The 21,884-nt window shown below is 40.0% G+C and overlaps 3 protein-coding genes across 4 annotated transcripts; 2 read left to right on the top strand and 1 right to left on the bottom strand.

Moving 5' to 3' along the window:
* The first annotated feature begins 403 nt into the window (after window positions 1-403).
* On the top strand, window positions 404-4,576 carry srsf10a (serine and arginine rich splicing factor 10a). 2 transcript variants are annotated; one of them, XM_034232818.1, is made up of 6 exons: window positions 404-647; window positions 2,157-2,447; window positions 2,658-2,818; window positions 2,949-3,105; window positions 3,575-3,625; window positions 3,703-4,576. In XM_034232818.1, the coding sequence occupies exons 3-6, from the start codon at window positions 2,689-2,691 to the stop codon at window positions 3,974-3,976; spliced, it is 612 nt and encodes a 203-aa protein (XP_034088709.1). In that variant the 5' UTR covers window positions 404-647; window positions 2,157-2,447; window positions 2,658-2,688; the 3' UTR covers window positions 3,977-4,576. The 2 variants fall into 2 exon arrangements, with proteins under 2 accessions (XP_034088709.1, XP_034088705.1); XM_034232814.1 differs by lacking the exon at window positions 2,157-2,447 and adding an exon at window positions 1,841-1,945 and having other exon boundaries at window positions 408-647; window positions 2,715-2,818.
* Window positions 4,577-5,837: 1,261 nt separating this feature from the next.
* Window positions 5,838-9,845, bottom strand: pnrc2 (proline-rich nuclear receptor coactivator 2). The gene is made up of 3 exons (XM_034232828.1): window positions 9,586-9,845; window positions 8,885-9,105; window positions 5,838-8,671 (listed from the first exon to the last, which is right to left on the bottom strand). Exon 3 carries the CDS (start codon window positions 8,649-8,651, stop codon window positions 8,181-8,183), a length of 471 nt encoding a protein of 156 aa, XP_034088719.1. The 5' UTR covers window positions 8,652-8,671; window positions 8,885-9,105; window positions 9,586-9,845; the 3' UTR covers window positions 5,838-8,180.
* Window positions 9,846-15,646: 5,801 nt separating this feature from the next.
* On the top strand, window positions 15,647-21,018 carry cnr2 (cannabinoid receptor 2). The gene is made up of 4 exons (XM_034233060.1): window positions 15,647-15,727; window positions 17,548-17,585; window positions 18,006-18,047; window positions 18,502-21,018. Exons 3-4 carry the CDS (start codon window positions 18,017-18,019, stop codon window positions 19,566-19,568), a joined length of 1,098 nt encoding a protein of 365 aa, XP_034088951.1. The 5' UTR covers window positions 15,647-15,727; window positions 17,548-17,585; window positions 18,006-18,016; the 3' UTR covers window positions 19,569-21,018.
* Window positions 21,019-21,884: the final 866 nt, after the last annotated feature.

Here is a 21,884-nt window from a genome sequence, read left to right on the forward strand (position 1 = left end):
GGACAAATTAACAGCCAATTCAATATTTTCACATTTAGAATGAGGAGACTGCCATGCACAACTCAATCAGGGCAAGAAATTAAACATTTACATGAACAACCAATATAAAGTACAACTTAAACATTATGGGGCCACGTTCAGTTGTCAGCTGGCGGAAGAGCAGCGGAGAACTGAAGATGGTTCAGAATTCAAAATGTTGATAACATGACTTTTACAAGCAATACAGTATTCTTAAACTATTTGCATGAGTACTTTTTGTTGTACTTATAGTATATGTTGATGCCAAAACTTCTTCTACTTTTAATTTGATTGCAGGACTTTTACTCGTAACAGAGTATTCCTACACTAAGGTATTTCTACGTTTACAGTACTTGATCTGAGTACTTTTTTCCACCTCAACATCCTGGATGTGGGTTTGTTTGGTGCGCATGTGTCTTCGTGGCTTTACGCATGCGCAGTACGAAGGGAACGCTTTGACCACGTAGTTAGTGTAGCCTGCAGTAAAGCATACGGATTTATGAATAAAAAGCTGTAGTAAACTAATTCCCGGCTGCCAAATTAAAGCAACGGACCTTTACAAACATGGCGAGGTACCTGAGACCGCCTAACACTTCTCTCTTCGTCAGAAACATCGCCGATGACTCCAGGTATGTTGTTATTTGTTCAGCCTACGGTATGCACGCATGGACCAGCAGCTAACGTAATGCTGGTTAGGGTGGAAACATGACCAAAAATGGCTATCTGACGTTGGGGGGGGGTCGCAAATCAACAATGGACAAAACATGTGTTTTTCCTGGGTTTTGCTAACACATGCTAATACATGCTAATATCAAAGACTGTGATGTTGCAAGTGACGTAAATGGCACTCCCCCTAAGAAGCACGTAGGCCTAGCTATTTATACTATGGACATGCATTAATAATGTAGCATGACTACACACCGTGTCTGTGCTGTGAAGCCCGTGACGTGTGTGTTAAACAGCGGGTCTATTTTTATTTCACCCACCAGCTTTAACCTCTTTTCAAATGTACGCCCCCAGTGCTGTCAGCAGGGAGAGCAGCAGCAGAAAATAGACCTGAGACAGAGACCAATAACATGTCCATCTTAGGTTACTGAGCATTTTAAATGTGGAATATGTAACAAAGAGAAGGGGTAATACTACATAATGCCTTTGTTGTTTGTTTGTTTGTTTGTTTGTTTGTTATCTGAGATTTTCCCTTAACAATGTTTATAACCTGTTATTTTGATTAAAAACGGCAAACACTGTCACACTTGTATAATTGTGACAGTGTCTAGATTAAGTGGTGTAGGGCTTAAACAAATGTTATTTTTAATTATAAATGTATCTGCCTATTGTTTTTGTCATGATGGACTAATCTTTTGGTCTGTAAAATGTCAAAACGTTTAAATGACTTGTTTGGTCATTGCAAATACATTTTATATGTTTTTTTTATTAAAGTAGAAATGGTCATGTTTGAGTGGCTGAAAAAAGCATGTTTTTGCATGAAAGATGTACTTTAACTTTGTATCTATCTTTTTCCTCAGTCAGTTTGACTTATTGATTCGTCCGCTAGTTTGAAGCAATGGTCATTTTCTAACCCCTGTGACTTTGCCCCCTCTTTAACCCACTATGGATTTGTGAATTTGGCCAGCTTGGTTATTAGACAATTTAAACAATGGAACCTCCGTCTGAGTGGGCGGGTGATTTGATATGTCTGCTAATAGGTTTTGTCATATGCTCTGCTGGCACCAGCTCTTGTGTTTACCGTACACGCTGCTTTCCAGCTGAATTCATATGACAGCCAGCAGAATAAATGTGCTTATTTCATGACCCTTCTTAGGCCAGAGGATATACGACGTGAGTTTGGTCGTTATGGGCCTATTGTAGATGTCTACATTCCACTTGACTTCTATACACGCCGGGGAAGAGGATTTGCTTACATTCAATATCCTTTATTCTTTTCATTTTAACAGGAAATTGTGCTTTTCTAACAGAAGGGTTGTCAAATATAATATCTGACTTTTAGGGTTACAGTTGGTTCAAGGACACCTGACCTGACTGTGTTCTTTTGTATGTGATTTTTACCTGTTATTAATAATTGTTGCATTCAGATTTAATCTAATTGCTAACCAATATTTCTTCTGTTGTTGCCTTAGAATGATAAAGATACAGTTCTGGAGATCCCGCACCAAAGAAAGTTGAAAGGCGGTTTTAGCGTAGATTCAAGCCAAAGACACCCAGGCGACAAGCAATAGTGGAATTGGGAAAATAAAGAGAGCAAAAGCATGAAGACAAAGAGGAGAAAAGAGAGCACCCGGGCTTCCATTTGTCTTCCAAAGCGAGGAAAAGAAAAGTGTTTATTGGGCAAAGACAAGCAGGAAACCTCAAGTTCTTCTGCCAAGAAAATAAAGATCAAGCTGAAGGTCAAAGGTCAAGCAGGTTAAAAGGTAACAAGCCAAAGTTTTTGTATCCTACCGAATCTGATCATCAATATTTGTCTTGTCTTCACAATTTGAGATCACAAATTGATTGAGTTTGATGTTGTTTATATGCACACTGAAGACAATACAATGTTTCTCATGAACTGATTTTGCACTGCACTGATGTAAATAAACTGTGTTACAGCCCTTATTGTAAATTGGTGTGCATGTGTGCAGCCTTCTCTGTCCCAACTCTCCACATTTCAAAATGAAAGCCCTTAACAATACAGCTACATTTGAAGATGTCCGGGATGCAGAGGACGCTCTTCACAACCTGGACCATAAATGGGTTTGTGGGCGTCAGATCGAGATCCAGTTCGCCCAGGGGGACAGAAAGAGTACGACCAATGTGCATTCATATCTAAGCAGCATACATTAAGCTTTTGTGATGACCTATTTTATTAGCATTGTTTGGAAAATGTCTGGTTTATAATCACCTAATGTTCTGGTGCACATCTTTTCATCCAGCCCCTAACCAGATGAAGACCAAGGAAGACCATTCCCCTCGTAGCGACGATGATCGAGACAGACGTCGCAGGCGGTCCCGGAGCCGCAGCAATGAGCGGCGCAGGTCCCGGAGCCCCTCACATGAGCGCAGACCTCGGAGGTCTGAGAGCCCGAGAGAGTGAGTTGGCAACTTTGCTTTATTGAACCGAGTAACTTAATCACTTAACTAAAAAGGTCAAACATAGTTGAATGTTTGTGATTTCAGTTGTTTAGGTTTATCATTTAGTCAACCCTTGATCCATCCAAATGTAAGAGTCAACTCTGTCCTACAATGCGTTTAGTAATTAGGGCCGGGTATCAGACCATATTACTTAAAGGACAAACTGATTTATATGTAGCATCGAGCATCAAATAAAAGAAAGCTCTGAACATTTAAAAAGGCTAAGCTTAGGCTCTGGTTTGATATTTATTTTACTCCCCAACACACTAACTAACTAACTAACATAAATTGAATATTAAACCATGAGTAAACATTATTTAGCCCCTGGAGATGGTATAAACTGTTATGTTGCTATGTATATTACAAGGACCCATTTAATCCATTTTTTAATCAATGAAGAAAATGAAATGTTTTGTTTTCTCTTTAGATCTCGTTCCTACAGTCGACACAGACGGAGCAGAAGCCGTGAAAATGACAGGTAATCTTATCTATCATCTTTCAGTCTGTTAAAAATGTACCTTTGTTATTATTAATATGTACTGTTAATCCCACTAGGCACAGAGGTCCCCCTCGTGAGTACCACCGGACACACCATGAAGCAGGCCCACGCAGCCGCTCTGCGTCCCGCTCCCCTCCCCCCCCCAGACCTATGGCCAAAGGTAAGAAGAGCCAGTCGAGGTCCCACAGCCCAGCCGAGGACTTCCACCCCACCTCCAGCTCCCACAAACAGCCTGTGGGCCACTCTCCATCCCGCTCCCTCTCTCGCTCCGTGTCCCGCTCCCGCTCTCGCTCCAGATCCTGGGCCGGACGCAAGTCTGGAGGCCACTGACTGTCCCCCCCCCCCCAGAGCCCTGATCATCTGTGTCCGAGGACGTTCTGTTCTGCTATGATAACGAGAGTGTCCGTTTGTTTTTGTTTAATCACATTTCGATCTGTTGCCAAAGGTGGGACGCAGAGTATAAGGAGTTGAGATATTTTTTTAGTGAAAAGCTTTTTGTTTTTAAATAATTTCATGGAAACCCCAGCAGGTTGTTTTTTTTGGACTTGTAATGTGGGATGCTATAGGTTAATAAAGATGTTACAGTTTGGCATTGCCAATAATATTTTTGTACTTTGGGTTACCCAATGTTTATGTTCATACATGTGTTAATATGCATAGCCTGTCTCCATGTGGCGTGTTAGAATAAATAAAGATACAACTTCAGACCCAGCTTACCAGTATTTACCAAATATGTTGTTCCCGCTATTATACAGCAGGAAAGCTGTATACTGTAGTAGCTGTGATGAGTGTTGCAATGGATGCTACCTTGTGCTATTACCTAGAACTTAGTTTGAACAAGATGTACCGTCAGTTGAATTTTTCAAGTGTGCCTTATACGGCTATCCTAGTTTACTTGGTATAATTTGTCAATAAACTGTCAATGGAGAATCTGTTTTTTTTTTTTTTTAAAGGAACTCTTTACGAATTTAAAGCAGGGGTGTCCAAACTACGGCCCGCCGGCCATTTTGAATCGGCCCTCAGCAGATTCAAAAAGTATAATGAAATATGGCCCACAAAGGAAACGTGTGCTTAAATGTAAACATTACAGTTTTAAGCAAATTTTTCTTTAAGTTCAGTCAATTAAAGTTGAAATTAGATTTTTTTTTTATCTAAGTTGATAAGAAAAAAGCCCAATAACTTATTTATTGCTTGAACTATACCCTTCCTATTATAAGCAATCTGAAGCTCCCGTTTTAAAGAATGAGCTGCTAGACAGTAGACTCGACTACGGCAATGGTGTCTTCACAGGTCTCACTAAAAAATCTATTAGAAAGCTGCAGCTGATTCAGAACGCCGCTGCTCGAGTCCTCACTAACACTAAGAAAGTGGATCACATCACTCCTGTTCTGAAGTCTTTACACTGGCTTCCTGTGTGTCAAAGAATAGATTTCAAAATACTGCTGCTGGTTTATAAAGCACTGAATGGTTTAGGCCCAAAATACATTTCTGACCTCCTGCTAAATTATGAACCATCCAGATCTCTCAGGTCTTCAGGGACTGGTCAGCTTTCTGTCCCCAGAGTCAGAACTAAACATGGAGAAGCAGCGTTCAGTTATTATGCTCCAAATATCTGGAACAAACTCCCAGAAACCTGCAGGTCCGCTGCAACTCTGACTACTTTTAAATCCAGGCTGAAGACTTTTCTTTTTGCCGCTGCTTTTAATTGAACTATTCATATCTTAGAATGCACTGTAACTTTTATCCATGTACTTTTTATTTTAATGTTTCTTTTATTAGCTTTTCTTTTTAATGACTGACTTTAAATGCCATTTTCTTAATGTCTTTCATTTTTGTAAAGCACTTTGAATTGCCTTGTGTTGAAAGGTGCTATATAAATAAACTTGCCTAACAAAATGAATGAAACCCTATGGAGAGCTGTGAGGTAGGCTGCCGTTTATCTTAAAGCATATTCAAGTAACAAGCATAATCTACCTACATTTGATGGATTTAGAACATCATTTATGAGGCAGAATACCTCTAGTGAGTGGCCCAGCACTTCGTATTTGTTCTGTATGTGGCCCTCGGTGAAAAAAAGTTTGGACACTCCCGATTGAAAGTAGAGAGGGTTCCTTGAGCAAAGGTCTATTGTACAACACACCCTAGACACAAGTGTTCACTCCAAAGAAAAATATTCAAACACAGACAGAGGTAGGGGGGAAGGGAAAGGGATTTATTTCTTCTTTTTTGTAAAATTTGTTTTCAATTCAGAGTGCATTCGTTTTCTTTTTCAAACACTAATTCATGCCAATTTTAAACGGGGCATTTTTCTTTTCCATATTCAGTGACATTTCAAAGGGGACAAATTAACAGCCAATTCAATATTTTCAAATTTAGAATGAGGAGACTGCCATGCACAACTCAATCAGGGCAAGAAATTAAACATTTACATGAACAACCAATATAAAGTACAACTTAAACATTATGGGGCCACGTTCAGTTGTCAGCTGGCGGAAGAGCAGCGGAGAACTGAAGATGGTTCAGATGAAAACATTTTGGTCATCGTGTGGCAATGCCACCTAATGCAAGTATTCAGTTTCAGCATGGATTTCAACTTAGGCACAAACAGGTCAACTCGAGATTAAAAGCATCACGCTTACATATTGTAAGCACATTCAGAACTCGAGTTCATACACAGGCAAGTCTCCTCTAGGATCAAATTTACATTTTGCAGTTTTACTTTTTGCACAAAGCATAGTTCACCCTACACTGTTTAATACAAAACAATAAAAAACATGTGCAAGATCTCTGGAAAGATAACAGTGCAGGGGTACTGAGAAATGCTATATGCAGTTTTTTTTAACAAAAATATTCTTCAGTATTGAAGTCAAGACATTGAAGTCAAGACACGTCCTTAGCATGTCTTATACATTCAGTGTTATTACTAAAAATACTTTTTGTCAAACAGGCCTCAAATTTGGCCTGCAAATGTACATATGCTACAAGTACTTTTTACATATTATTTACATGGCTCTTAAACACATTAACAAGCTCTCATACTTTGTTTTGTTTTCTTTAGACTGGCCATAAACAGCTCCAATTCTGCAAGGGGAAAGCAAAGAGAGCCTCATTGAGGGTTGAATCACAAAAATAGAGAATCCATCGGGAGATAGTCAATTACGCCTCCATCTTTTCAATAGCATCTTTGTCTGTAACTTATTAAAAACTAGTCTGATTGCAGTGCAAGAGGGTAAACAAGACGCAGAGGCAAGAGGCAGAGTGGCTGTTGATAATGGACTGGTCATCCACTGAGACCTATTTTGTAAACATAAACACCAGCCTCCTGCCTCACAGAGTCCCTGCAGCCACTTCACTTCAGAAACCTTCCTCAGTTCTGCCTCAGCTTGCTTTCTAATGCATGCAGCCAACAGGACCATTTCACATGACTTGATAGAGTGAAACTCAACAGTCCCACAACTAAGCCTGGCCCTCTTCCGCATGTTGGAGCTGCAGCACTGTCCTGAAAAGGCAGAGACTGAGGAGCAACCACATGAACGATTGGAACAGATTAACAGTAGAAGTGACCACAGGGAGTCTTACCCATTCACCTCCCGGGCTTTAAAGGTTAAAGTGGCAATGGCAACAATGCCGACCACATGTCAGGAGGATGTCCCCCAAAAAGGGGAGAGAAAAAAAATACAGCGAAAACATTGCTTTGGTTACACACAGTTCTTCATACATCTTCCAACCACAACAATAAAGGACTTGTACAAAATAATGCTATGATAGAGAGTTCTGGCCTTAGACAAGATCAGCTCCTGTAGTGCATGTGCGCACAGCGCAATAAAAAAGGTACAGGAGCCGATAGTCCAAGGCCTGTGTGCCATGGTCTCTTTTATCTTTCAGTTTGAGGTTATACCTTTGACCTGTACTAGACAGTGCATTACCTCCAGTAAGATAGCTTTTTTCCCTGCAGAATTGCAGTTAAGTGCCTTTTCCATCCCAAACAAGGATTGCGATACATTAAAGAAAAGAAGGTGAACCCTAATCAAGAAATGCTACAAATGTGAGTTTGCTTTAGCACCGGAAGCTTAAGACAGGACCCCTAAAGGCTGATCAAAGACTTTGTAAATGAAAAGCATGTCTGTCCACAGAAATGGACTGTAAAGGTGATGGGAATTTACCTGTCCGATATTATAACACTTGTTTAGAAGGGGAAACACACTGAATCCACTTAATAGCCAACATTAAAAAGAACAAAACAAAAATAGAAATAAGGGATATCCAGTTCGTCATTAGTCACAGAAACTGACTCCACTAAAGGCATTACCGACCAGCAAGGCTCCAAGGCTGCAATATCTGGAAATATTAGTTTTAAAATTTATGTGTGGAAAAAAGATTCACAGTAAACATTACTGCAAATGCAATCTAACACTGGTGTCAATCTAAAAACAGCTAAAAGTATTACAGCACTGAGGTGTTCCTGGTGGGTGGGAGCCCTCAAAAGAGTCCCAGTTCATATATTGGCTTTTCAATCGAGTCTGGGCACCCCTCCTCAGGCCTGCACCTTGAGGAGACTTTTGAGCTGGAAGGCCATCATCTCCCTGTTGTCACAGGATCCCATTGGGAAGGACACCCAGTGGCTGGGGGGTTTGGGCAATACACTGGGCAGGGGTGGCTCGCTGAACTTAGGCCCAGCGTAGCTTGGACTTCCCTGTGTGGCCAGGAGCGTGTTGAGGTGAGACACTGCACCCTCCCAGTTCTGATCATAGTTGGCGGCAAAGCGAACAGAAGTGTTCTTCTCGGCGGACGCGGCCTGCCGCGCCTCTGGAGACCTGTGGTAGGCTAAGCCTTTGTCACTCCGGCGGTGGCCATGATGGTGAAGACCCGCTGCCCCTCCGGCAGATGCTGCTGCTCCGCTCTGGTCACGGCTTCTCTGCTTAGTCCGGCCAAGTTGATGGTTCTTCTTGGGCAGAGCACGCTCGGGGTGGGAAACTGGAATGTTGTATCTCTCTCCACCTCCCATATTGCTGCACTACGTGTCACCTATGATAAGAAAATATTATTAGTTGACATCACTGGCAACTTGGGAATGGTTTGCACTAAATATTATATGAATTGAATGCAAAATAGTCTAATCCACCCACCCACAGCACATCTCAATGAAAACAAGCACAGACGGTACGTGCAGTAACACTAGACAGCCTTGTTCGGCGTCGCCCCTCCCCCACAGCCCAGATCAAAACAACCCCAGCTCACCTCTTTGTTGTCAGAAAGTTGGCGAAGCAAAGCTCTCTCTTCAACCGTTCACCTCCAACCGGGCCCCAGGTCCTCGAAGTAGGTCTCTGTCTACTTCTCGCTGTACGTCTGTGTCCAACAAGGTCTGAAGTTTTCATGTGCCAATGAGCGTTGTTTTCCTGTCGAACCGAGCTGAACATCAATTCACCTCGGCACACAATGTTTCTCCAAGAAGCCGTAACCTTTAGGAGAAAATGTCAGTTAGATGCTAAATACACTGTGTGTTGCTCATGTAATTGTTTTGAAAAGGAGAAGACGTGCCTTTTAAGAGTGCGTCATTAAATCAAGCACTGCAAAAGACAATTAACAATAAAACAGGTTAACTACGTTTCTTTAGAAACATTGTCATTATAAAATATTCTAAAAACTGTCCAAGTATCACAACAAACCGTTAGATATGCAAACTGCGACACGTTTGTTTGTGTGCCTCTAGCCTGGGGACGCTTTGTCCTGCCAGCCGTCTTTGTGTCGGAGATTTTCCGGGTAAAAATATATGTTTTGTTTTCAAATATCTCGATTAAAGTAACTAAAATGTAGTAGTAGTAACATGGGTTAAGTTAATAACGTATTTCCAGTATCTGTCACACAGCTTTGGCACCAAATCAAAACAAAGAGACTGTGAGCTCAATATGGCGACGATGCACAAAAACAGCTTCTCTTACCGACTTCCTCAGGCTTTGGTGGTAAAGAAGCCCTTCGTCCGAGAAAATGTGCGACCAGCCTTTAGAAACCCCTCGACGGACTATGTGTAAGAGGCACAGCAAGCTATGTTTCCTACAAATCCCGTCTCCCTCGAAACTTCGGTGGTGTTCAAAGTGGCTGTAGGTCACCTCTTCTCTCCCGACTCCGTCTGAATTGCAACAAAATGGAATCTTCAGCAGATATATGTAGCTCGTTCTCAACCGATATCTGACCAATCACACGTCGAGTTCCAACCGAACGACCAATCACAGAAGAGACAACGAGACGCATTCACGCCTGTTGCCAGACGGGTGACGTCAATCGGTGACCATCCTCTCCTTTCCTTTGTTGGAGCTCGGGTATTTCCTGCGAGAGAAGTGAGAAAATAATAGAGAACAACTGCCTGAAAACACCAAAACAGTTCCGCTTTTACGCAATCATACATAGGAAATGTCTATAGGCTCTCATACAACATCATATGAAGTGATTTTCTGTAGTTCAGTCTTGTGTTTTGTCGAGCTTTCGTTGAAATAAGAAGGTAAACAACCTCCAGGGTTTACATTTTATGAAGTAGCGTAGGCTAATTTCCATATCTGTTACAGTAAAACGGATTAATTGTTCCACCGTTTCCGCTAGCGTTGGTTAAACTTGTTGTGCTGCTTTAGAAACAGCTGCAACAGGCTGTAATGATACACATCAACCATTGACTGTGAGAGCTGCCCATCCCCCATGTCTCTGCCCTCTTCCTTAACAAAAAACCCCATAGGCTACACCATATTAAAACAATTCATTTAGCTCTCCTTTCAATGTTCCAACTATAAGAGTTGTTACATTATTTTAGATTCCTACTCATGTTAATTTCTTGGTGTTAAAATCTATTTTTTGTGACAATAGATACTGGCTACAGTAGGCTATGATGTCATTGCCATTTGTGCTTTAACCAAGTGTGAGCTTGAATACAAAAGCCCAATTTAATGTTTAAATATGACCATAAACCAATAGTATCAAATAAACTTCACAGAGCGTCATACATCTGTGGCAACATGTGGGCAAGTCATTGGGGGTTATTAGGTGGGAACATTCCTCCCCTTGATGTTTTCTTGAATCAACCCTGAGAGCCACAACACCTCAAAAGGTTTTACAATGGACTCCAGTATCCTGGAGAGCAAATGTGTGTGGGACTTACTATAGAAAAATATCAGAAACTTAGAGCAGGGCATACACACAAGGCCTGTTTACCCCACAGTACATTTTAAGTCACAATCAATTTGAGCATTATCTGTTCTCAAATCATTGTAAAGCTTTTAATTGGGCTTCTTTATTAAGCGACTGTAGTTACTTTGTTTTTCATACATATTGAAATGTTATTGTGTTCTTGTTACAGTCACTTACACAATCTTGCCTTTTGAAACATACAGTCCGGGGACATTGGTGCTATGCCCGTTAAGTTGGTTTAATGGTAGTCTGCATGGTCAAAGTCTAGATAATAATTTTTTTTTAAAAACGGTCGTGAAAGATTGACCCGTTTATAAGTCCATGGTCCTTGTACCTTGTTTAAAACGTCATAACGAGTTGTGCAACACATTCACCGTCAGCAAGCCGTTCTCACAGCTGCAGGCCATGGAAGGACACTCCCCAAAGCACAGCAACCTTTGAAAGGGGGATGTTCGCGTCAAGAGTCAGCTATGTATGGAAACCATGGTCAAAATGCTGCTGTTAGGTAATACAGAACAGACACTAGGAGGGGGACATGACTCCATATTTGACTGATTGCAAAGGCCCTTTTCTTTTTTGACAAAGGACAGCCATAAAACATATATTGAAAATAACAGTTGTGTTTACAGTGCCATTTCTTTCCACACAGCATATACTGTAGACAATAACAGCAGTGAATGTGTAAATGATTTCATGTGAATAGTCTGACATGCGTTGTGAAACACACCCACACAAAGTGAAGTGGGTGATAAGAGAGTAGAAACTGTTTCACACCAATCAGCCAAAGTTGGCACATATGATATATCAGAGATCTTCTGTAAGACTGGCAAACCAATCCAAAACGTTGTTTCTCTTTTCTTGACAAGTTTATTTATGTATTTTCTGTTTCCCATCAGAGGCACAGTGACATACAAAAATAAGTATGAGTTACCTGGAATGTACACACCCATAACTGAACAACTGACTAGTTAAAGACACACATCCCTGTCTTTAACAACTTAGAAACAAGAAAAAACATGTCAGATTAACCCATAAATTCAGACCCAGTGCTGGTACCTTATTCCCTACACCTATGAAACAATAGCTGCTGAAAAAAATAAATAAACAATCACACAAGGCCGTATAGTGAAGTTATTATTGCATTGTTCAAATGTGTCCCTAATACTTTATTTCAAGCAGGAGAGTGGAGAATCAAGCTTTAGTTGTATGTTCACTCAAGTGCGCAGATGTCTGGTCTTCACATGTCTTTAAGTCTGAAATGTCTTTAAAACAATACTCCGGAAATGTTCAAACCACCAATACACTTCCTGCCCTGCAGGGCAAGAAGAACTCAGCTGTTTGTTGTTCATCTTTGGAGATACAACCGAGGACACTGAGGTCAAGCTGTTTGTATTTTGTCTGGGATTTTGAGTTATTCTACAGTTACAATCTTGAGGACGGTTGTTATTTAAAATCTGAATCCAGTATTCTTTTCAATATATCTAACGACATACTCTTGCTTTGTGAAAGCAGCTACCTTTAATTGTTATATGATCACATCAAACACCGCATTGACTTTAAAATATTACTTTTCACTTTCAAAGCCCTCAACAACCTTGCCTACCTCTGTGACCTCATCCAACGACACAACCCCACCCGTCGCCTCAGGTCTGCTGAAGCTAACCTACTGCAGCCCATCAGGACAAAGCTCCAGACCTGGGGTGACAGGGGGCCCTTCTCACTTCGGTTAAATGGATTCCTTGCGTCCCTCATTTGCGTCGTTTGTCTGTGACTAGTCCCTCCCACCAGGGAAGCATGGAGAGACGCAAGGAAACCACGAGAAGCAGAGAAATGAGTTTTAAGAGCAATGGGACGTACTTTCCTCCGGAGCGTCACGTGAAGCGACGTCCGTTTGTGATGACGCCGCACAGCTGTTCGTCTGACAGCAGCTCTGGCCCCGTTGTTTTCACAAACACCCCCGCCACACATTTACTGACACAAACATTTGTATCATCTGTTGTAGACCCAAATAAATAAAATCAAATAAGAACTCATTCTCAAAAAAGATAAACGCCATTCTTAAAATGCAAACGAACAATAGTTTGATTAATATTGATTAGAGTGCACAATAGAAATAAAATAATTGAGAGAAGAAAAAGAGATATGTTATCTATCAAACACACTTTGTTTGTTTGTGTGGATATGTAGCAAATTAACATTTTAATAGCACTTAATGAATGACTGAATGGAAATGACAATAAATGAAAATGTAAAACTAAAAAAGTTATCATGAAAATGGTTCCAAAAAATGAAGAAAATTATTTTTGACCACTTTGTTGTTTAGATATATCACATATTTGTAACTAAATGATACATTAATTGAAACAAAACACGGTATAAACTGAGGAGTGACTCCCGTGAGGTTCATGTATTTTCTTCACTCCGCTGGGAAACTGCTCTCATGTCAAGAAGCATCAGTGCATGCACTGCCTCGTCCAATCAGTGAGCGATACACAGTAAGGGGGCGGGGCGAGTGTCTGAGGATTTCATCGAAGGATGGTCTGGTGGTTCCTCGGTTATAGCTCCTCCATTATCGCTCCTCGCTCGTCGGTCCTCGGTCCTCCGGCAAAAATAAGGCCATTGGGACGCTACTCAAGATGGCGCAGACAAATCAACTTCCGATAAGACCGAGGAGCGAGGAAATGAAAAACAAGAGAAGTGAGAAGGGCTCAGGGGGCCTTCGCAGCAGCCTCTCCCACACTCTGGAACTCCCTCCCCAGCCACGTCAGATCCGCCAACACTCTCACATCATTCAAACAATCCCTCAAAACTCACCTTTTCACTCTTGCCTTCAACTCCTAATCAACTAACCCCTTGCCCTTATTCCTCCTAGCTTAGCACTTTCTACTTTTGTTGTTATTTTTGTTTTACTTGCTTGTAAGCGCTTTGAGCACCAAGAAAAGCGCTTTATAAATGTAATGTATTATTATTATTAATATTTATATGGTAAATGTTAACTTTCGGAAGTTTTCTGTTTGATAGCCTACTTACATTTTTTGTTTGATGGTTACAGTTTTCATCCCCTTTTTAATTTCCAAATACATTGTTCAATTTCCAAACTAAATCAAACAATTATGCATTATTTCATAATTGACAGTGAAGTAATTAGGTTTCTGTTTGATTTGTAAATGTTTTCTTGTGTTTTTCACATCATTAATCTGATGCAGCTGTCTGAAGGTCTGGCAATCTGGAAATGAGAAGAGAGGAAATGGATTTAACCGGAATCATTCTGAAACAGCAAAAACCGAACATTGATGTTTGTGTTATGAGAGAAAAAGGGATTTTGTAAAAGCCTGATGTTATCCAACAGATAATTGAACATTTCAAGGTTTTTATTTTGTCTTGTGCTGCACCAGCGCACGCAGTGACGCAATCTTATTGTAGCTCTGCTTTCTGTTCCTAATCACATTTCCTGTGTTCGTGCTCTGCTGGATGTTTCAGGTCACAGGAGGAGAGAGCATGAACCAGATACCACTGTGTCTTATAACAAGACCATCATTACGTACTTGAATAATATCTTCAATTATATCACGAAACATATCTTTCTGACCTATTTTCTTATCTTGTCATTTATTATTGTCCCAGTTTCTGCCTAATTTAACATACTTTAATAAGGGAAAACAGGTTTAATTAATTTAATAACGCCTCAGGTGTGTGACTTTCTGACCTGATTAAATTGTTATTGAACTACTAATATTCCTATTTTCACCAGGGACATAAGCCAAACTGCGTCACTCATTATGTCCACTGTGATGATTGCTTAGCATCGCCCCCTGTAGTATCACAAGCAGTACTGCACCTCACACCAACTGTGGATTCAGGTATTAGTCAACATAAAAGAAAACATCTAAAACCTTGTAGATTTGCAATGAAGGCTGGTTTGCACACCTCAGTACTTACTGTGGATTAGCTGTTAACAATAATTAAACAGCCGATGCACTCAAATTATATAATCAGTTCTAATGCACACACTTATAATCTTTAAACTAATAAGCAACCATAATAAAATCTATTTGTTATCCTTTTGCCAATGCTTTATACACACAGAAGGCAAGCAATTCAAGTATGCTTGTACTCCTTCAAGCATTATGTTAAAAATAGCATAAACCATGATGAAAGAGAGTGTGTGCATGTGTGATGGTAGATACTGTCTGTCAGATGAAGATGAATGGAAAGTCATTAGCAAAATAGGTGGAAAGGAAAACTGGTGCTGCACAAATAGGAATGATTAAATGGCAAGATGCCATTTATGGTAATTTTGAAAACATGTCAAATCAAGTTCATTCTCTACCAATTTGAATAGCGTTTGCCTCAATAATCTTAAATCAGGGAATATTCGTCGTGTTATTAAGACATAGGAATGGATTCAAAGACAAGCAATATGTTTTAAAGGTCACTGTATTCATTTTTTCATGAATAAAGTGGGTTTGTTGTTTTTTTATCCATTTTTTCTCGACATGCTAAAGTGCTTTCCTCCCCAGAGTCAATCCTGACCCTTTCTGCAGGAAAGACGTCGCTAAAGAAGTGTGTGATCACTGCAGTTGTACTATATTACGGAATCAGTAGTGTCCCTTTCACCTTTATTACATTTAATCAATCATGTGAAAATAAGGCTGTATTACTATGTTATCGTTTCATCACAGACTCCAGCTAAACATCTAATTCATAATTTGTGCTCTTTCGTCGTTCTCCATCAGTTTCTCTCTCTGTGAGTCTCTCTCTTTCCCTCCCTCTCGCTCTCATGTCATCACATCCCCCTCACTCATGCACTTAGCTGCAGTCAGGTTTGCATGTCTGTGGGGTGATGTTGTGGTTCTTCTGCTGCTAGGAGGAAAAAACATCAACCTCAAACACAAGAGAAAGCTGAAGGTAAACTCTTCAAATTAACTTTATTGCCGGTTAAGTGTGTAATGATGTTGTATTTACCCTGGCGTTGTGACCATATCTCTGTGAAATCATTCATTTTTTAGTCCTCATTTACTTTACGGCCTTATACATAATATGTGTGTTTTTGCAGTACATGCGCTACTTTTGATTTATTGTCTGCTGCCACTAGTATGTCAATTATTAATTTCTAACTTGTTCTACTCGTGCTAGAAGGGCTTGTGATATTTTGAAACAATGTGGCCGGTTAAACAGTGACTCAAGGGGTTATTGCACAAATCATATTTCAGTAGTGACTAACATGGATGCTTTTTATATACATTTAGTTTCCTGTATATGCACTGCTGCTGCTTTCTTAGAGTTATTCCATTTTATATGAGTTAGAGACTCAAAACACACAAACTCTGTCACCTCAAGGGAGAAACGAGCCCGAGGTGGTGTAATATCCACCAGTGCTTGCACATGGCCCACAGTTGAATTGTGAAATATTGTGCCTCAAGTCAATATGGCCTTTGTGAAAAGTAATTTTGTTACACCACTTCTGCTCATATATATGTCCTATTCTTTCATAAGGCAATGACATATATCTGATGACAAATAATGGAAAATAGAATATAGGTAATAAAGTGACCTGATTGTTGGAAAGTGGTTTCTTTTAGTCAGTGTTATACTGCATCCTGTTAGCCTCCTTCTGTCCTAGATACATTTAAATGCTTCTTTTTATGTTATTTACTTAATGGTTAATAGCTTTTTCTTCAAGAAGAGTGATTTACATTTATTTTACATGTTTAGGTCAAAAAATATACTCTGTTTAAGGCTATGCAAGTATTTACAGGTGGCCCCTCTGTTTATCTCAGCATTAGTTACTTTAATCAAATCCACTCACATCGGCTTCCCACACTTCGTTTCATCTATTGATTGCATACAGGTGATGCACTACAGGAAATTGTTCATCTGTGGTGACCTTCACCCAACGATTTACTGCTTAGTTACAATAAAATCCCCTCTATTTCCAAAAGGGGGCAGTCTTCATCCTGTCAAATGTGTCAATAGGCCAAGAACATGCTGATACCTGAATATAACTGAGTTACAGTGATTGTTGAAATACTAATGACATTTGTAGTCTCTCAACAAGCTCAGTTCATTAAACAAACAACTAAAATGACAGAAGATGTCTAGCAGACACTAATAATGCAAAGTTTAGTAATAAGACAGAGATATGAGTTGCAGGCTATCACCCTAAATGCTTCAACATACAGTACATGAGAAATATCTGTTTAAATAAAAAGCACATAGCAGTTTTGAGATGTTTTATTACAGCTAAATCTGCAGCTGCTGGTTTATGTGCAGCTAAAAGTGATACGATCACCACACAATGATCACACTGGATGTATTCGATGTTTCCACATAATAAGGCGATTCATCTTTTCCTGAATTGTTAATGGGGGGGATGAAACCCTCTTTTAATGGTCACACATGCAGAGCACACAGCACACACAGCGACATTTGGCCTCTGCATCTAACCCATCCTACTACAGAGTCTAGTAGGAGCAGTGGGCAACAACATTAAGTCATTATTGCTTGAGTAAGAAATGTTTAATGGCTTGCTTTATACACTGGCTCCTTGTGACTATCTCTTAAATATCGGCACCGTCAGATACTGTAATGATCATTGTCTGTTTGCTCTGAACTCTTAATGACTTTCTGTATTGACTCACAAATGATAATGTTACCTTTAAGTACTAAGTTCAATATTGACAAAGAGCCAAATGCATCACATTTCCTACTTATCTGTTTCTCCACAGGAAGTGGCCTGTCTCATGCCCCTGATGTGAATAACAAGGTTTGTTATAAGATAATGGTGTTATAAACATGTGGTTAAAATCAGGATATTACATATTTCAGGGTATTATTGTGGCTGTTATGTCTCATGCATTAACTTCTTTTATTTTAGTTAATTGATGGCCTTTTGTTGTTCATTTTCTTTAAACGTAGGTTTTTTTTATAATTCTTAATAACATCATCGTTTGTTTTTAGGAACATCACCACGTACTAACAGGTGCTGAAAAGTCAAGATAATACTGGAAAAGTGAAATCACAGTTAATTTTTTTTTTCAATTATTTTTCTGTATGTACTAAGACATTTTAAAATCAAACAGTTTTTTGATAAATTCTGTCAATTACAGTTTTGCTGTTCTTCTGCTTCAGGTGTTTTCCTTAGTTTTTATTTTAAATAACACTTTTTTCAATCTGGCCCGTACAGTAACAGTTGAAATGGAGGGGGCAGTTCCCACATCACCAACAGGTATGTAGCTTCAATAAACACATTTCCTTTCTTTATAATCTGAAATGGTTCAATACAATGTGGGTTTTCAGCAAATGTAATACATGAAGGTACATTTATAATAATAATAATAGATTTATTTTGTTAGTGCTTTTACAGGTGCTCAAAGACGCTTTACAGATATAGTGAAAAGAAAAGAAAGGAACAACAAATAAATATATAGTTAAAGTTAATGTCAAATAATACAAAAACAATCACACATTAAAAGCCAGATTGAAGAGGTGAGTTTTTGTGAGTTTTTTGAAGGTGGTGAGGTCAGTGCAGTCTCTGATGGGTTGTGGGAGTGAGTTCCAGAGGGAGGGGGCAGCGACGGAGAAGGCTCTGTCCCCCCAGGTCCGGTGATTGATGTTGGTGGGGATGGATAGGAGGTTATAATAGAACATTTAGTTAAAAGTGTGTATCTATGTTTTCCTAGCAGCCAACAGGTCCTGTGAGAATCTGGAGTGCTACATGGTCCTCATGCAGGCTGAGATGACAGCCATCGGCTCCATCTGTTTTCTGGCCGGTCCTTTCACGCTGCTGGAAAATGCTCTAGTGCTGGGAGTGATCGCTGCCACTGCCACCCTGCGGCGGCGACCCACATATCTGTTCATTGCCAGCATTGCTTTGGCTGATGTCTTCGCCAGCTGCTTCTTTACCACCAGCTTCCTGGATTTTCACCTGTTTCAGCACAGTGACACCCCCACCGCCTATCTCTTCAAGTTAGGTGGTGTCATCATGGCCTTCACCAGCTCAGTGGGGAGTTTACTGCTGACTGCTCTGGACCGATACCTCTGCATCTACCAGGCCTCCAGCTATAAGGTGCTGCTGACCCGCCGGAGAGCCTTGCTCTGCCTGCTGATCCTGTGGAGCGCCACCATCTTCATCTCCTTCCTGCCTCTGATGGGCTGGAGGTGTCCTACAGGGCTTACTCCACCCTGCTCGCGCCTGTTTCCATACATCAACCACGGCTACCTGGCCTGCTGGACCAGCTTTACACTGGTGCTTCTGACCCTGATTTTGTGTGCATATGCTCTGATCCTGTGGAAGGCCCACCGCCATGAGTCCTCCATGACCAGTCTCCAGGGAGGGACAGGCCACGCCCGCATGAGGATAGATATCAGGCTAGCTCGTACCTTTGGCCTGATCCTGCTCATATTAGTGGGCTGCTGGCTTCCTGCACTCTCCTTCATGTTGGCTGATGTCTCTGTGATTCTGACCCACACCCAACAGAGGGCCTTCGCCTTTTGCAGCACCCTCTGCCTGGTCAACTCCGCAGTCAACCCATTGCTGTATGCACTGCGCTGTCGAGAGCTGAGAGTTGCTCTTCTGCAGTTGCTACAAAGGCTGTGTGTGATTGGGAGGTGTAAAAAGACTACACAGGATTTACCCCCAGGAATACATTTCACAGAAGAAATCAGCTGTACTGCCATCACCGAGCATGAGATACCCGCAAACGGAACAATGCAACTTCACTCAGTCTCAGAAATGGTGAACAATTAGCTGGACAATATCAGAAAATCAGTTAAAATTAAGGAGTAATTTGCTTTTTTGAAGCGAGCTACGGTATTTCTAACAGACATTACAGAACATTTTACTGTACGTAAGATTACAATATTCTATAGATATGAGCAGGATTTACTCCTATTTTATAGGACTTATTAATGCTGGCACATTTTTTTTACCAAGACTATTGTTGTAAAGCCTTTTGAACAAAAATCAGTATTTAAAACAGGCGATTCACAGTATCAGTTTCAAAGAGTATAAAATGGGAAACATGACAATTATTGTGTTTAATTTGCAGTTCAATATTCAATGACAAGGCAGTTGTATGGAGAAACCATGACCTCGGAAAATATTTTTGTAACCATTATATATTACTTACGTTTAAATAAAAGATGAAGATGTAGATTTAAAAATATTGTTAGAACAACGAACTAGAAACAGATTCCAATGAGAAAAAAGTCATTCACCTCTAGGCATTGTTTCAGGAAGGACAAAGGGTTTAGGATTGTGATGATATCATGTAGCCATCTCACCTTTAACCTTTGACCTTTTCCACTGTGTCCTGTGAACTGAAGCGCTGACTTAACCTTTGTATGCATGGCAGAAAAGTGGATTCATTGTACGCCTGGGCGATATGGTGATATTTAAAGGGTCAAAACTATATGAAAATGTAGATAATATATATCTTTTTCAAGTTCTTAAAAAGAGAATATCTTACTGTCAAGTATTTTATTCACATCGAATTATATAAATATAGGCGTTACCATGTGGTCATTTCAGATAGACCTTTTTTTGTATTACCAGAAAACATGCTACATCATTATATATGGAGAAATAACCTATATTGTGATAGAAGATTTTGGCCATATCCATCAAGCCCAATTTGTTGTACACTCTTGTTAGACATTTTATTATATTTTTGTGTTATCTTTAGAGAAAACAGTTGCCTACAAGTTACATAATATGACATATAACGTGCATGCACTGTACCCATAGTGCTATGCATATTACAGTCACTCGCTGTAAATATGTTTTGTGGTATATTTATTGGCCGTTTTTTGGTATTTAACTGTAAAAATGACAGCCAAGGCTAACAGTGTTTGCTTGTTTATGTTTGAGCATTTGTCCCTGGGCCTGCACGGACAGAGGACCCTGTGGGTTGCCTGTCCCATCTGCACATGAATGCCACGACTCCACAAAAGCCCCTTGCATAGGAGGGTCTCCCACAATGTTCAACACATGAATCCAAGCAGTGTGTCGAGGTAAATGGAGCACATGTCATGAAGGGAACGAGCACAGACACTAGAACACTCTTTGCACTAGTGACAACTGGCAGCTGCAGGAAAGCACATTTAACATAGAGTACACTCAAACTCACAGGTGCACATACACAGAACACATTTCAACCACCATATAAAATAATTAAAGATTACTTTTTTACTTTGTACTGTTTGTTTCTGTTAACTTCATAATTAAATCGTACTCATCCTTCATCTTTAACCTTTGCCGAGTGCCAGAGAGTCAGCAGTCTTGTGTTTTCAAGGGTTTGTAAGTGAATCGCTAGAAAATAGTATATACAGAACTTTGTAGTGGAAAGACATAAGACCTTATATTGAATAAGGTCTTGTAATAAAAAAACGTGTATTATTGGATGTAATAGAACAGTGCATTACATTACTTTTAAAAAAAGTAATAATGTTGAGATTTGTTAAAACAGTTTTAGAGGGGTGTGATTAACTGTTATACTGTGTCATTTGTATTTTTTGTATAATCCCATTTATATGAACGACTGCATTTTTACAGTGGATCAAACTACAGGATCCAAAATAGGCAATAGGTTGGTAACTGCACCCTTTAATGAGAAATCGTTGTTTTAAATTGGCATGAATACAAAATGAAAGTCTGGTAGTTGTTGATAGACCGCAAAATAAAAATAAATAAAATCTGCTTTCAGTTGAAGGAGTATAACATTACTTTGGAGTTCATATGAAATCTACCTGATTTACCTGACCGCCACCGCCAGACGTCTCGTGAACCTTCAGTTTGAGTTCAACGGAAAGCAATTAACAACAACACAAGGGTTGGGCGTCAGAGATCGTAACATAAACAAGGAAAATAATGAAAACATAATCACAGTTAATTTCAATATTATATTATATACAGCCTTAAGAAGTACGTTTGAATAAAACCTACAATTTAAACCAGTGAAATATTCAATATAATAATGTGTAAATACTTAAGAACCCCCCTCTTTCCACTAATGGTACGGTCTGCCATTGTGACGTTTTACAATTTCAGCAGGCAGGCTCGGCA

Source organism: Gymnodraco acuticeps, unplaced genomic scaffold (genome assembly GCF_902827175.1).
Source record: "Gymnodraco acuticeps unplaced genomic scaffold, fGymAcu1.1, whole genome shotgun sequence".
NCBI classification, from domain to species: domain Eukaryota; kingdom Metazoa; phylum Chordata; class Actinopteri; order Perciformes; family Bathydraconidae; genus Gymnodraco; species Gymnodraco acuticeps.